This window comes from Aythya ferina (genome assembly GCF_964211825.1).
Source record: "Aythya ferina genome assembly, chromosome: 1".
Lineage (NCBI taxonomy): Eukaryota > Metazoa > Chordata > Aves > Anseriformes > Anatidae > Aythya > Aythya ferina.
In genome coordinates, this window is record NC_140296.1 from 185,001,207 (window position 1) to 185,018,255 (window position 17,049).

General features: G+C 36.5%; 1 protein-coding gene across 4 annotated transcripts in view; it reads right to left on the reverse strand.

Moving 5' to 3' along the window:
- Positions 1 to 17,049, reverse strand: part of GRM8 (glutamate metabotropic receptor 8) — a 346,560-nt gene that overhangs the window by 3,306 nt on the left and 326,205 nt on the right. For 3 of the 4 annotated variants that reach the window (XM_084495137.1, XM_084495139.1, XM_084495140.1), the window contains one exon: positions 3,433 to 3,679. In XM_084495137.1, coding sequence (XP_084351263.1) covers positions 3,433 to 3,679 — 247 coding nt within the window. Of the gene's footprint in view, positions 1 to 3,377; positions 3,680 to 17,049 lie in introns of all 4 variants that reach the window. The other variant, XM_084495138.1, reaches the window with a different exon arrangement.

A 17,049-nucleotide genomic window follows, 5' to 3' on the forward strand; every position in this document is an offset into this window, starting at 1 on the left:
GCTGAATTATGGAAGGACATTTGCAAGAAGCTCACAAAACACAAACACACACCTCACCTCAGTTGATTTAGATTAACTTATTAATTTGCCATAACTTGATTGTATGTCCAAAACTTGAACATTTTTTGACAGAACTAATTTGGGATTGATCAAGAAACAAAAATTATCCTACTGAGTTCTGAGTACTATCACTGTAAAAAAAATATAACAGAGGAAGCTATTGTAGCTACTAGTTCAAAATCTGTTAAATTTAATATCTCCAAACACTTTTTTCACTTGTTAAGTATTGCAAGTGTCTTTACAGTTCACTGTAATAAGCCTACAGTTCCTGTGTGGGAATCTGAAAGCTTCAGCAGCTGGTGTCCTGCTCTTTAAGACTGTTAGCATTTCATAGTAATAACATGAACCACATTATGGCAAGCTCAGATGGCCAGAAAAAGTAACAAACTTGGCTCAAAATATTTCTGGGAATGAACACTCTTTTCTAGCTCCAGTTACTATACTGCTGTTGGCATGAGACAAAGAGAAAAAGAATAAAATAAAAGAGGATCTAAAGCATTTTAGAATGATTACTGGGAGCTGACCTATATGAATTTAAAGTTGTCTTTGTTATGTCTTCTGTAATTGCATTTGGATATTTTTTCTTCATTCTGTTTCCCAATACAATTTGTTTTCCACTAAATATGAATATATTTCTACAAAAAAGGTGACTGTATTCATGTGGGGGACAACATGGAATGGAGGTTATTTACATGAAAGAGGATGAATGAGAGAAAGCAGAGCTGTCTCTGGATGGGAAGCCAAAGGAATTAACTGACTGTCTCATCTTATTTCTCACCTAGTTATGAGCATTATTATCTCTACCAGCATGTGTGCTTAGGCAAGGGAAGGAATCACTATGCACTTCTGGAATACTTAGAATATCTTGCTTTTTCATAATCAGCTTCATATGCTGTCCGTGAAAAGATCTTCCTCAAATGGAGACAATACAAGAAGACATTTTGCAATGTTAAGAAGTTGTTACTGTTGAACTAGTGAAAATGAGTTATTTTGAGTTGTGCAGTGAGAATTCACAGGAACTTCCAAAAGTTTTGATAATAACTGTTTTGGCAGAAAAGAGGGAAGCTGATCAAATCCAAATGCTACAGAACACATTGAGAAGAGAGAAACCCATCTTGAGGCCAAAAGCTCAATTATACAGGGACAATGCAAATGACTTGGGTCTGAATTTTTGTGTTTGGAGCATTATGATGCCTGGATCAAAGCCTAGTCAGAATATACTCCTAGTGAGCTCTCAAAATTATATTGATGTGCTACTGTTAAAATCATGTTCAGAGCCCAGTAAATACGCGTTACCCTGTGTACCTCACACTACTGGAGAAACAAACTTGCTTCCAACAGCAGCTGTTTCTATGAATTATGCATAGTCATAGTTTAAAGAATACCAAACACAGCATTTCTTAATTAGACACAGTAGATAAGCATCAGACACCCAAGACTATATTTCCTATTCTATTTCTCACCCTAGTGTGTAATCCCTCCTTTGACTTTTCCTCAGAAGTTGTCATTTTGAAAACTCAGCAAAATACACTCCTTTTTCCCTTCTGAATTTTCTTTGGGAGACTTCTAAAGATTTGACAGATTAATGAGTTCTTCACATTTCCGTGATGTTTTGTGACTCACAAGGAGATTCATTGCCTTTCTCCTTTTGCCTTTTGTTATATACGATAATGTGAAGCTGTACAAACACATATCTCAGTCTGGTGGACATAAACATTTTGAAGGCCCATGAGCTCAGCAAGACAATTGCACTGAGTATCCTCCATGCATAAGCAACTAGAGAATGGTAAACCTATGGAATATTTTTTTATATAGTCTTCAACCTGGCAAGCTCTGGTTGAATTCAGCGGGGGTCTGCATTTTTATGAAATGACATCTTTCTTCAAACTTGGCACTTTCTTGTCCAAATGTGCTCAAGTAAAATAGTACTATTCAATCTCCTGTCCATCCACATCATCAGAAAGTAATGAAAAAGTAAAATGACTGAAAAATTAGTCTTTAACTGTAACAGCTTCTATCTACCCCATGTGTCCTTTAGCTCTTCAATGGATAACTGATTTTCCACTACTACTAAGCTCTGGGGGGTAAAGTTATTGGTTCTATTAATATTTGCTTGTAAGTATTTATTATTAAGTCCAGACCATAAGTCTGTATGTCATGTAGCGCAATTGAAGCTATAACCTCTGTTACCTCTGTTCTGTTCCAAACTAGTGTAATTTTAGAGATGTGGCAAATTCAATAGCTTTCCTTAGACAGGAAAGAACTTCTTCCCATTAATAACCCATGGCAAATCAGAACATGTAATGATTAAGTTGTATAGGAATTACCATATATTTGTACCAAGATGAGTAGGATCACAACAGATGAAGTATTAGAATGAATCCAGAGGAGGGCCACAAAAATTGTCAAGGGGATGGAGCACCTCTCCTATGAAGACAGGCTGAGGAAGTTGGGATTGTTCAGCCTGGAGAAGAGAAGGCTCCAGGTAGACCTTATAGCAGCAGTCTTCTAGTACCTAAGGGGCCTACAGGAAAGCTCGAGGGAGTGTAGTGATAGGACAAGGAATTATGGCTTTAAATTCAATGAAGGTAGATTTAGTTTAGAAAACAGGAAGAAATTATTTACTATTATGGTGGTGAGACACAGGCACAGGTTGCTCAGAGAAGTTGTGGATGCCTCATCCCTGGAAGTGTTCAAGGCCAGGCTGGATGGGGCTTTGAGCAACCTGGTCTAGTGGAAGATGTCCCTGTCCATGGCAATGGGTCCTTTCCAACACAAACCATTCTGTGATTCTATGAAATGCTTTGATGGGAAGTGTTATTCTGGGAAGTGTTAGCGATCATGAGTTGTGATAAATGAACAATAAATATTAACTTAGGGTGGAAAGGTAAAAAGGATTATTTTCACTCCTATATCTAACTGCAAAATAAAAACCATGTTAACTTTCCTGTATTTTTTCAATGAGCCTTTGAGTTTTGAATATATAGTGATGACCAATAATACACCTTATGAATTGACAGGACATACTGTAAAAGCTGACAAATCAATGGACAACACAGCAAATTAGCTTTATTTAAAACAGATTGTTATTTATTTTTTTTAAAGATGTGGCTTTTCAATATTTGCTTGTGATTTTTTTAATTTCTTTTTTTACCTAGCCTTACCTAGCCTCTTATTACCTATGAAAACCAATTTGTTAGAAACAACTCTAGGCATTCCTGCATTCAGCAGTACGTTAATTCTCTGGATTCATGCATACGAAACAACGAAAAGAATAAAGTTAATTATTAAAATAAAATGCATTCCTGTAAACGTACATCTATTAGGAAGTGCTGCCACTCTTGACCATGGGAAAGTCTACAGATGACTTACTGTTGGTTTCAAGACTTTCGCATAGTTCAGTTTTGACCTCTCCATTTGGTCTGTCATTTCCTTTTTGGGTCAGTTTGCTTTGCATTGTGGCAGCTGTCACTACCGCCTTGAAGCTCCTCTTCCGTTTTTGAACATTCTGCTCTGGATGAAAAATGATAATATAAACCTTGGGCATGTAGAGCATGCCCAGAGACACAGAAGCACTTAAGCTCATGGAGACAGTAAGTGTTGTTGTCTGGATGTACATCTGGGGAAGGAAAGAAACAACATAAAAATCATTGTTATATTGGTTTAACATATGAAGGCAAATAAAATAATTATCTTAAATATACTAGCCAAAAAACAGAAATAATAACATTCTTCCTTTTTTATACATACATCAGAAAGACCCTTGACTTTGGTTGCCTTTAATTAGTGTCAAGTATGGCTTGAAAGGTGGGCCTGTGCAAACCTCACGAAGTTCAACACGGCTAAGTGCAAGGTCCTGCAGCTGGATTGCAGCAATCCCAAGCACAAATACCATCTGCATTGAGAGCAGCCTCACGGAGAAGGACCTGGGGATGCTGGTTGAAGAGAAGCTCAATGTGAGTCAGCAAACTGAGCCTGAAGCCCAGAAAGCCAACCATATCCTGGACTGCATCAAAAGAAGCATGGCCAGCAGGTCAAGGGAGGTGATTCTCCCCCTATGTTCTGCTCTCAGGAGACCCCACAAAGAGTACTGCATTCAGCTCTGGGGCCCCAAGGTCCAAGAAGGACACGGACCTATTAAAGCCCTTCCAGAAAAGGGCCACAAAAATGATCAAGGAGCACAACTCCTACGAAGACTGGCTGAGGGATATTGTTCAGCCTGGAGAAGAGAGGGCTCCAGGGAGACGCAGGAGGCTCCAGACAGTCTTCTAGTACCTAAGGGGGGCCTACAAGAAAGCTGGAGAGAGTCTTTACCAGGGATTTCAATGATAGGACAAGGAATAATGGCTTCAAATTAAAAGAAAGTAGATTTAGATTAGACAACAGGAGGAAATTCTATACTCAGAAGGTGGTGAGGCACAGGCACAGGTTGCCTGGAGAAGCTGTGGATGCCCCATCCCTGGAAATGTTTAAGGGCAGGCTGGATGGGGCTTTGAGCAACCTGGTCTAGTGGGAGGTGTCCCTGTGGGGGCGTGGGGTTGGAACTTGATGATCTTAAGGTTCCTTCCAAACCAAACCATTCTGTGATTCTATGATTCAGTGGCTGCTTTATGTTTTTGTTTCTTTGATAGATTGATTGATAGATAGTTTTAACCTTAAAAGTAGGCACTAGAAATAACATAATATTTATTAAACTTAATTCTCATAAAAAAACAATTATGAAGTAAAACCTGCTCATTGTCTTGGCAGACACTGACTTTGTTGTCAAGCATGATTTTAAGCACTAGCCAATACTATCACTTTAAGCTGGAGATAACTTTGCCTTAAGGAGAAAAGTACATATATTATAAACTGGTATGCAGTCACCATTAAGCTGAATATTTTTAAATGTATTTTCATATACAAAGTTATTCCATTACTTTCTCCCTAGAGATCATAAACAAACTGTGTTCTTACTTAAAGCACCATTAGCTGAGAAATGTGACAAATGTATTTCCAAAGGGTGGACTCTCACTGTGAACCACTTTGCAAAGCATAAGAACGATTATACAGAAAACTGCCCAAGATTCTCACAAAATGAGGCAAGGACACATCTACTCTTTAAGAAAAGATGGAAAACGCTTCAAAATTTATATGATGATGAACCTGGTTCCAGGGAGAGCACGAGACTGAAAAGACCATCAGGATTTCCTCTTGTGTTGAGGAATGTTATAGGGGCAATATCTCCCTTCTTTTCAATAATACATTGAGATAATACATCAGGAAATATATACTATGGAGTCATTTCTCACATCAGTGAAATAGCTGTGTTCCTTTCAATTTCCAAATTGACAGTTGTGTGCCTGAAGGCAGATCCTGACCATCATTTTGCAAGAGTGCTTCTAAGGACAACTTCTCACAGTTACATTAATAGGCAGGTTTTTTTTCAGACTTCCATAGAAGGACCTCTTTGCAGATGCACATTCACATGCAGACAGTACCAACGATATATCTTTTTCCCTATCTCCAATTGAACTGGTACAACATTGGCTTTTAGAGTAAAGTGTTGTGTTAAGTGGTGTCTAAAAGTAAAGATATTTTAGTTCCTAAAGATGCACGTATTTCCTAACAGAATTCGCAAATCTGAAATCAATGCAAGTAAGATCTTTAACAAACTGTAATGTATATGAAAATTCCATTAAACATAAAAAGTCTTTTTCTGAAGCCTTACTAGTTTTGAAAATCAAACCCGTGGCTATTAATTGACTAGCTGAGCATCACCTGGGGATCCTCTAACTGTGCCTGACATTGAAATAATTTTGTAAGTCTAAAGACAATACCTGACCCATAAGTTCTTTTTTTTTCTCTTATGGTTCAATATAAGTATCAGAGGATAAAAAAGGATAAAGATCCTCTGGATGTTATAGAGTAAAGTATAAATTCATATAATAGCACTAGCTATATTAGCAACAAGTATTTGCATCATGGTGTGGGCCTTTTTGGAGAAGGCCTTTTTGAGAAGGTCCACAATGCCAAGCTCTTACAAATAAATACCAAAGAGGAACAATCTCTTCCTGAAGGTTTCCATACAAGTAAATCTTATAAGTGAATCAGTTCTAAATCTGACCATGCATTCACCACAATAATGAATGCCCATGGATTTCAATACACTTTGTGCAGGTATTTTACATGCATGTATTTTATATCATTATGTTTAATTTAGTTTCTGTGGATTCAGTTGAAATGACCAACACAAAGGCCTGTTTGAAAAATATCTAAATCACAGGTTCTTTCATGTTGCAGATTACAGTTCACATACAATGAGTTTTATTGATAATGGTGACAGTATTTTTTAACCATCTGCTAGTCATTGAAGAATTAACTCTACAGCAAGTAGGGAATTTTCTGACAGAAAATTTTCAAACAGTGAATACACTTTTTAGAGATTTTAGGCCTCATGGACCCTGTTTTGCATGGATTGCCCTTACTACATACTATTTAATGAAACTTATGAGAAAGAATGACTTTAAGAAACTTTCTAGACCTTGAAAGGAAGGCTTTGAACATGTACTTACACATGTATGTATATTAACCTGACTTTTTACTCCAGTGAAATTGCATACTCAACTGGAGACTAGTTGTCAATCACTCTGATTACTAAACAGTCTGGGCCAATTACTCTTTCTACTTCTTTTTAAATGGCCAGTTTCAGGATGATAGCCTGAATACAGGACAGGAACATGCCCCGTATGTAGTCCTTCCTGTCTTTGCAATCCCCCCTCCTGCAGCCCAAATCTAGCAAACACTATGCCTCACACTTGGTTTGGCTTTTGTCCTCATTTTATCCCTGACAAGAAGACAACCCTGTTTTGTTTTTGTGCATTATGGATATTTCTTATCATCCTGGGAGCATAACAGCCTATGAGTTTTAGAGAATTGGCTTCTCTGAAAATCAAGCAGCAACAAAAGTAGCAAAAAATGAATTCTGATATTATTTTTTTTTTTCAGAAGTCTCACAGTGGTAGCTAACTCCAAGTTACAGGAGAATAAAAGTCCCTTTCTCACAACAATTCAGATTCATGGTTACATAGAAATGGATTTCAGCATTCCTCACACTAAAATACCTTCTGAACTACATTTTGTCCAGTAAAGCTTTTCACAGATATAACAAAGGCTGCTATATCTGTTCTCCTTGTTCTTGACAGTCAGAACACATAAGACAGAAAACTAAAATCACAGCAGCACACACACACACACACACACACACAAAATCTTGCTTCCCCTTACACTATGGGAAAAACTTGAGGCCTAAATACCTTTCTGTTTCCATCCACCACCCTACCTCTATTCCAGAACTGATCCAGGGCTTATGTACTGTTTTCTACCCTCATAACTGAGAAAGCATCTCATATAAATGATCCAGACCCTCTGTCCCCACTATCTCATAAATGACCTTCACATTTTCCCCATCAGAAGGATCTTACTCACTTAGTGACACAGCTTTTGATGGCCTCAGGCAGCTAAAATAGATAATGGTTGTGTGGATATCTAGGGATTTTCTACCTTTTAACATGTCTTCTAGGACTAACTGTCTCCTGCCTATTGAAACTTAAAATATTACATAGGAAACACTGGGGTAGTCAAAAAGAATATTAGAAAATATGTACATTTCAAAATTACTTCCTTTATTTGGAAGTACTTGAAACTGCTTTGCCTCCTTGGTAACCTGAAAAAAGTTTATGCATCAAATCTGGTGTGTGCACCAAAGTGTCTGAATTCAGGTAGCTGAGTGACTACCTCTCAGCTAGGCCTAACTACTTAGAATTGAAATATCACCCATGTCTCCCATCCGCTTGGTGCTTGCAGAGGCAATGTCATGCACATAGCATGAAATGAGTTCAACCACTTTCATTAGAGATCAAAAATAGCGGTAATGTCATATTTTTTGTCCAGTTTGCTTCCTTGGTTTGAATCCTCCCTTATTTTCACACATAAGATTATATTCTAGCTTCCTTCAGGCTTCCCGTTTTTCTTAATCTACATATTTTTCCTTTCTACTCAGTTTTAGTAGGTCAAATAGAGGGTACCTTTCACCTAGCCTGTTCCCAAATCTGATTTTAATAGTATACCCTAGAGATGTGGGAGATATGGTTATTGTGATTTCCTGAGTGAACTGAATCTGTTTTCCACTTTGGTAGAAATTCTCTGACTGCTAGTAGTTATAACAGATGAACAAGTCCAGTACTGAGTGAGTGCTCAGCTACAGAGATATAATGCAAGCTATCTGTGTGACTAACATAGATCCAAATCAGCTACTTGCACTCCAAAAAGAAGTGGGTGTTTAAAAGATGCAGCTAGTCTAATGTCTTTTACTGGCTAACTATACAATTTGCCCTTTAGAAGAACAGATTAAAGAAACAGCCTCAGTACTGGAGTCTGAAAAACCCTGCTGAGACAGATATATCCAGATAGGCACTCTTGAATGTGTCCTACACTGAGAGTAACAGAGCAGAAGATGAAATTATGATTTTATTTTTCCCTTATCCTTGTTATCAAATACTTCATGTCTCTTCTATGAATCTTCTCGTCCACTTCAACCAGTTTCATTTTTTAATGCCAGAACTGTAGTAAGCATTATTTCCTGTAAGGGATTTTAGCTATCAGTCTCTCCCACCACTCTTGCCCTAACTCCCAGCTGTTGGAATCATCTACTAGATCATTCATAGCCAGAAGATAAATGATACATGATACAATAACGATATATGCCATCTATCTGCATGCATGCCACAAATTTGGAAAGACAGCAAAAATGTCTCTCAGTTTGTAGTGGAGACAGCAAAGGTATTTGCAGTCTCAGTAAAACACAAGCATTGGTAGCCAGTTTTCCTTCACTGCAGAATTTAGAGTGCTTAGGAAAAAAAAAAAAAAAAAGTCCCTCTCTTAAAGTGAGCATGCCATAACACAAAAATTACTTTTGCATGTGTTGCTGCTTACTAAAGAGTTGATTGGATGACAACACTTACGGTTTCACAGTTGTGCTCACAAACCAGAAAGAAACACCATGGAATTAATTCCACACCAAGAATCAACACGGAAAAGGCTCACTGCAGGCAGATACATTAGAAGCCTGGAAACACTACAAAAGGGAGGTAACAATGTTGGCAAGCAGCCAATAACTAACAAAAGGATTCATACTTCTCTGCAGAACCTGCATCCCCATAAGCTTACACCTACATATTTTTTATTCTTTTCACTGACCAACATACTTTCCCGTCTGGACCTGTGGGAAGAAAATTCATATTTTCTTGAGGAAAAACATTGCAGGTACAAGTCAGTCATCACTGTTTTGCTCATGTTGACATAACAAGATTATTTTCCAGGTATAGGACAAACTTCATGCAGTGAGTCTTATTCAAACATTTGCTTAGTTAGAAAACATAGAAAACTACTTAACATATATATCTTTTTAACCTTTTAAAAATATTCCTTACCAAAATATCAATTAAAATGAGGCTGCAAAAGAAAGTCAAAGCCTTTTCACAAACATGGAAGTAACACATTCATTAGGGTATTATCTCAAGCAGTAAACATAGACTGTGATTCTGTACCTTGCAGAAAAAAATAAAAAAAAAAAAGAGAGAAAACAAATCCTCTTTATTTTTATTTGTACATTTCAGTTGTTTTCAGAAATTTTAAGAGAAATAAAAGATCTAATGACTGATTTCAAAGTGAATGCTTGTCATCTTGTCATCAGCTATGAAAGCTTGTGGCCTCAGTGGAACATAAATATACCTGCATTTCAAGAACTGAATTATGGTAAAGTTCAGTTTCTCCAATTTAAGTCTAATTTTGACCTTTCCAGCAATATCTATAAAGATTCTTTTTCTACCCATAAAATATTTTATGTAAAGATGGAAATTACTTTACTAGGTCTTTTTTTGTTTGTTTGTTTGTTTGTTTGTTTTGGCATTTTATTATTTTTAAATGTACAAATGATCTGTCAACCACTCATTGGAAACAATATGTTTAAGATATGTTCAACATCTGCATGTTGTAAAGCTTGCATTGCATATATTCCCTTCCAAAGTGCTTTTTCATCGCATGCCTAAAATTAACCTTAGTTCTTCCAAACACTTTCCAGTGACTTTTCAACACCTACTTTTACCATAGTGGTAGATCTATCCTAAACATAGAAAATACGTGGAATTCAGATACTGGGAAGCTGATGATATTCACTTCACCAAGTTTGGATAATCTGTCCTGCAATTTGGGAACAACTTCTCATTGGGCCAATAATGGTTGTCCAACTCTGTATATTTCTTCATCTAATTTCCTAACAAGGCATGATTCCTTTGTGATACAGAGGGTATCAGGTTATCATTTGACTGTATCAAATAAAAAGAGAAATAGGTGATCTCTAGGTCTAGGAAGCAAACAGTACTCTACCACTCTACAATACTCTACCACTATGTCTACAGCAGTAAATAAAACCATACTAAGGTATAGACCTGCGTGCACTGCGTGCAGACTTTACTGTCTGCACTGTTATCTGTGTGTGTGTACACTATTTGCACTACCAACCTGAACGGTCCCTGGCCTGAACCAAATCACAGTCTCCCAAACTATTCCTAGGAGTCTGCCTACAGTTCGAGACTATTCCCAGTAGGTAATATTGATATATCTTCTCTGTTCTTACTGTTAGATTAAATTTTTAATACTATCAGCCTAGCCAGACTGTGCCAACTAGCTTCTTGGCAATGAATCATAACCAACTTAGATAGAACGTAACAGGGCAAAACAGAAGACAATGTCCACATTAACACCACCTTCTTAACAGGAAGGATATTACTGACAGTTGTAATTACTATTAGCATGTCATCTTTACCATAAAATTCCCCCAAATTAGATTTTTGCCTGCTTTAATTCCTGGAGTTAGTTCCTTTCCTTTCCCTTTGTTTCATGTTTCAAATGCTTCTGTAATTTCTACATTTGCAAAAGGTTTCTGACAACACATAACTCCTGCAGACCTAGACTGTGGCTTTACAGATAACATCACAGAACATTGGCATCAGAAATGTTGCTGTTTTATAGAAAGAGATATAGAAGATTAGAATGAAATAAGCATTGCAATTATTAAATATTCTGCTTATTGGTAATGAATAGTCATTGTCATTGTTCAGCTTTACTTCATCTACAACTTTTTACAGCGTTTTATTTAGAACACCAATAAACTAAGCTCTGCTTCTGTACTACAGTCAATCCTTCAAAGCTCAGGACATAGGCATCATACAAAATGTTATGCACTGTCTTACAGACCTTTAAACTCATTTAAAATATCAGTAGGTAATTTGATTCTGTTTTCTTTTAAGATATCACAGTACCATACAGCTTATGTATAACCCATCACCCCAATTTACTGAAGTATTTTGTTTTTTCAAGGGCCCTGTAATCCATTCATCTCATCAGCCTTGGTATAAATAAAGTCACCATAGTCAATCACCAATCAAAGACTAATCTTTAGTATATCTGTTGTAATATATATGTCAGTCCTGGCATTCAGGAGTGCTGAGCTCCAAAAGGTAAATTGGAGAAAGTTATCTCCAAATATCATTTAAATATATGTCAACAATAAATATCAGAAAAAATTCTTCATTGCATAGAAAACTTGAAGAAGGAGATTATTTAATATTAATTGTTCTGCTATATGTTTATTGACTATTCAACATAGTGTAGAAGTAAGATTTTTATTGTGTTACACTTAAGATTTTCTTCGAGGTAAAATGCTAAGCAACAAATTTATTGTTAGTCTAACTAAAATCTTAACAGCCTAATCAAAATTACAGCAAACATTATTATTAATCCATTTATAATGTTACTAACATTTACTGTCCGAATTGTTTAATTATTACAGTTATTAACAATATAGCTAAATATATAATTTTGTTTTGGCTATATAACAATATAGCCATTAAAAATATAGCTAAAACTGTTATATTAAACTTTCCAGTATCAATCCCTTTTCTCCAGTGGTCAATACCCTTTATCCTTTGGTTCCTAAGCACTACAGATTCATCCCAATGTTTTCAGCCCAAGTCCCATTGTTTGTTATTCAGAGGCTAACAGACCTTCAATTAGACCTTCAATTTATACAATATTCAGAGACATAAACTGATACAAGTTAGGCAATAGTCTCCTAACTGCTGGACAGTTGTTATAACAACTAGCACAGGCTCAGTACACAAGCCCAGCTACATCACAAGAACAATCACAGACACATTATTACAAAGCCTGTGCCCTTTTCCTTTTAGGAAGTCATTTTTGGTGGGCTAGAGCTTGATATTTTTTATTTAATAAAAATATTATTTTATTTTAAGATTGCCAAAGATTTTCTACCACAGATGTACTCCAGTCTGTAAATCAGTCACACACACATTAGAAATCCTAATTGTCTTTGGTCAAATGCATTCTGATTTGCACTACTATACAGGATGTAGCACAGTTTAGAAAATCATTTTATATTTGCACTATTATAATTCTGAGGGAAGTGTATTTCTTATAAAACAGAATTTTTAATTCATTCTTCAGGTATCTACATTAAATGCAGATTGTATCTGCCCAAAGGCTAAATCAACTATCAAATGTGGCAGGTGGACAAATATTCAAAATAAATTCATGTAGATTGGCATATCTTCAACTATAATCCATTTGAAAATATGGGAGCTGACATTTTGGAACACCTAAAACTCTGGAAGCCAGTTGGCAACCCTGAAATTGTTACTTTCATATGCATAATTGTATAGTGATGAAAATGCAAAAGGAAAAAAAAAAAAAAAAAAAAAAAAAAAAAAAAAAAAAAAAAAGGCTGTTTTATAGAGAACTACATAGAGATTTTACCAGGAAAAAGAAAAAAAGAAAAACATGTAGCTTGTATTTAATTCATACTCTAGGTTTAAATTAAAAATGAAATGATTTCTCACAACACAGAAACCATTGTTTTTGACTGAAACACTTTTAGAGTTAAAATATATATAGCAGAGTGGATTTGAAATTTGCAGAGTATTACAAACCTGCCTTTTTTAATGACCAATACTGACTGAAGATCTATTTCCTAAAAACTGGAAAAAAAAAAAAATACATAGCAGAAGTTTAACCTTAGCTGTTGGTTTATCAGCAACATTTTAATCTTTTTTTTTTTTTTTTTTTTTTTTTTTTTCTGAAGTCATTCGAATATATATTATACCTTAGCTAAAGAGAGAGCTGTGCTCCAGGAATACTGTTAAAACAACCTCTAACGCTTTATTAGTCTTAGAGCCAGTAGGTTTAGTTTTAGAATGTATTTGTTTATTTAATGCATATGGCTTATGTGTCAGAGTTCAAGTACCTGATAGAGACAAATACTAAATGAAGTACACTTGTTCAGAAGATAATTTTATTTAGCATCTTCAAGCAGGGCATAATTAAGTTACTCTGTCATACAAAATGATGGAGACTTAAATAAGTAACAGCTGGTTACCCCAATGGCTGTACAACTGCAGGGCAGCCTTTGGCAGAAAAAGCTGTGCAAACACAACCAATACATTATGCTAATGGGAACAATGTAATGAGCAAGGAAGCAGCTAAAATGGAATGACAAAAAGAAAAACAAACAATCAAACAAGTCCCTTCAGCCCTTAGCACGCATTTCAATTGCAATTAGTTAACAGAAATCTTACAATGGCTGTACTCAAGTACTAGCCTTATCTAGAAATGTTTGTTAAATTCATCCCTTATGTCAGAATAAGTTTAATGACAGCGGGATGAATCCACAGATAGTTCCTCCCTTGAAATCAGTGAATTGCTCCCAGTGGTGAATTGACCAAAACATGTAAGCTAATAAAATTATTTCTTCATTATTTTTCTCTCCCATTTTTTAGAAGAAAAAATAAGCCAGAATTGGTATAAGCAGCCAAAATCAGACTTTGAAATATGTGCATTATAAAAATATTTTCCCCTCCTACTACTAATGTATACAAGTTCCACCTGACTATTTACTTGCACTGGTACTCTGAAATTTTTGTTCCATAATTCATTATGACATAGCTTTAGTAACATTTTTCTGTCAGATTTTATTCATTGCAGGAGACCATTGTGAATTCCTTACCTAGGAATTCAGGAAGGAACTCATACTAATTTGAACTGGATGTTAGAAGAAGTTCCTAGCTGCAGTGCAGAGGGTATGTTATGCACTATACATTCTGTGCTACATCTAACCCAGTGTGCCCAGGTGGCCAAGGCCAATGACATTGTAGCTTGCATCAGAAACAGCGTGGCCAGCAGGACTAGGAAAGTAAAGGTCCCCATGTACATGGCACTGGTAAAACTATACCTCAAATATTGTGCTCAGTTTTGGGCCCCTCACTACAAGAAAGATATTGAGTTGCTTGAACATATGCAAAGAAGAACAACGAAGCTGGTGAAGACGCATGAGGAATGACTGAGGGAATTGGGGTTGTTTAGTCTGGAGAAAAGGCCAAAGGAGACCTCATTGCTCTCTACAACTAATTGAAAGGAGGTTGCAGTGAGGAGAGTATCCGTCTGTGATAGAAAATGAGGAAAGTTGCACCAAAAGTCTCAAGTTGCACCAGGGGAGGTTCATATTAGATATTAGGAAGAATTTCTTCATGCAGCATTGTTCAAGCATTGTAACGGGCTGCCCAGGGAAGTGGTGGAGTCCCAGTCCCTGGAAATTAAAGAGACACATAGATGTGGCACTAACAGATATGGTTTAGTGATGGGACTTGTTAGGTCAGGTTCTTGGTTAGACTTGATGATCCTGAAGTTCTTTTCCAACCTACATGATTCTATGATGCTATGTTTCTAACCCATATCCCTTTCTGAGTCCACTTCAAAAGAATGTTCAAAATAGGACTTCTAAAGACTTTTCAAGTAAGACTTTTGAAATAGCCTATAGTGTTTTACAATCCAAGACAAAAATCATAATCTGGATCACCAAAACCGAAGCAGAGGATGGTGACTCCTGGTGGTGGAGAAAGTGACCTGGAAAAGTTTAAGGACAGAATGGAAACTGAAGGAGAAAAGAAAAGAAAAAAAAAGGAAAGGAAAGGAAAGGAAAGGAAAGGAAAGGAAAGGAAAGGAAAGGAAAGGAAAGGAAAGGAAAGGAAAGGAAAGGAAAGGAAAGGAAAGGAAAGGAAAGGAAAGGAAAGGAAAGGAAAGGAAAGGAAAGGAAAGGAAAGGAAAGGAAAGGAAAGGAAAGGAAAGGAAAGGAAAGGAAAGGAAAGGAAAGGAAAGGAAAGGAAAAAAAAAAAAAACTATTTATGAGTGGTTAGCTTATGAACTGTTAGAAGTACCGAGAATACAGGAGTCTGTAATATATTTCCCCTCATATTTTTCATGTGAGTGAAACATGAAACAAACTATTACACTACTGCTGAAATTCTGATGAACCACCAACTACATAGGAAAAAATCTGATACACATTGAAAATGGTCACCTTAATCAAAAGTCTAATATGCACAGTAGCAAATTAAAAATTCTTAGGCAACATTGTCCACACTAGAAGTACAGGATCACAGAACACAGGTACTGTCTCTGCTCCACACAATTTATTATCTAATTATACATAAGAAATATCAAAAATACATCAAATAGCAGAAGGTAGTGATTCAGTAGAAACTATGAGAGTCTAAGCAGTTTAGCAAGCAGAACTTTGCTTTGGGCCATCACGTGTCCCTCCACGATAGCATATGCTTGCTTTATGAACCTGTCCAGATTCGTCTGTGTGGATTAAAAACACTGCTTTTAGTCACTTTTTAATCACTGTTTCTAGTGATGTCACTAGAAATGAGTCACTTAGTCATGTCTGGTCACTTCTAGTCACTTAGTTTTAATCACTGTTTCTAGTGATGTGGCTTTACTTCCCCTGAATTTCACTTTGGCAGTTTCTTTGAGCTCAGATTGATACATATGTGCAAAATCTCAGCTCTTTCCTCCCCCCACCTTTGCAGCTATCATATCAAATGACCTAAGAATACTGGCTTAGAAGGGAAAAGGAAGAACAATCACCTCCTGTAGGCTATGCAAAAGCCTATCTGTTTCCTATAAGCCCTGTTCTATAATGTATTGTTATTATGGACTACCTCCTCTGTGTTCTTCCTAGACAGCAGACCTGATAAAAGCTTACCACTATTTCATATTTGTCCAAGAGCAGATTTACCAAGGGAACAAAAGGTATATCAGAACAAATGTATCTTCATTTCTTCCATCAAATTACATCAATAGCATAGCCTTGTGAAGTCTTGTAATTTTAGCTTGCCCTTTTGCCTCCCTATCACTCCTTTGACACATTTTCATTACAATACCAAGATATATTGTTACTCAATAGCTCAATTTATCAGATATAACCAATCTTAACACCTAACAAGCAGCTGCAACTATCAAATAAGGGTTATGCATGGAAACAGAGATTGCCCAGAGGTCTCTCTCCTTGGAGATCTTCAAAAACCACCTGGACATGTTCCTGGGCAACCAGACATAGATGGCCCTGCTTGAATAGAATTGGACCAGATGAACTCCAGAGGTTCCTTCCAACCTCAGCCAATTCTGTGATTCTGTTCCTGCAGGACTATTTTATGACCCTATAAAAGCTCATAGCAGGTACAGCAGCTTGTCATGAGACAAGAAACGTTATCAGTTATATAATTTCAGACTAACAATACTTCCTTTCAAGGCCAATCCTGCCATTCCACCACAGAGTTTGATCCAGCTGTTTGCACTGTGACCCAAATTGTCTCATTTATTTTGGTTGCACGAACCTCTACTTTATATATAATGTCATATAATGCCACGGAGACCTGACACTTCATCATCTGAACCAATATCTGTTCAGAGTTCTACATTTCTCATCTAAAGTGCATGCCTGCATTTATTTTGTGTGAAAACTTTTCTGGGTGAGCGATGAAATGGGGAAATACAGTCTCAAAAATATGATCAGACAATGGTCTGACTTGGTTC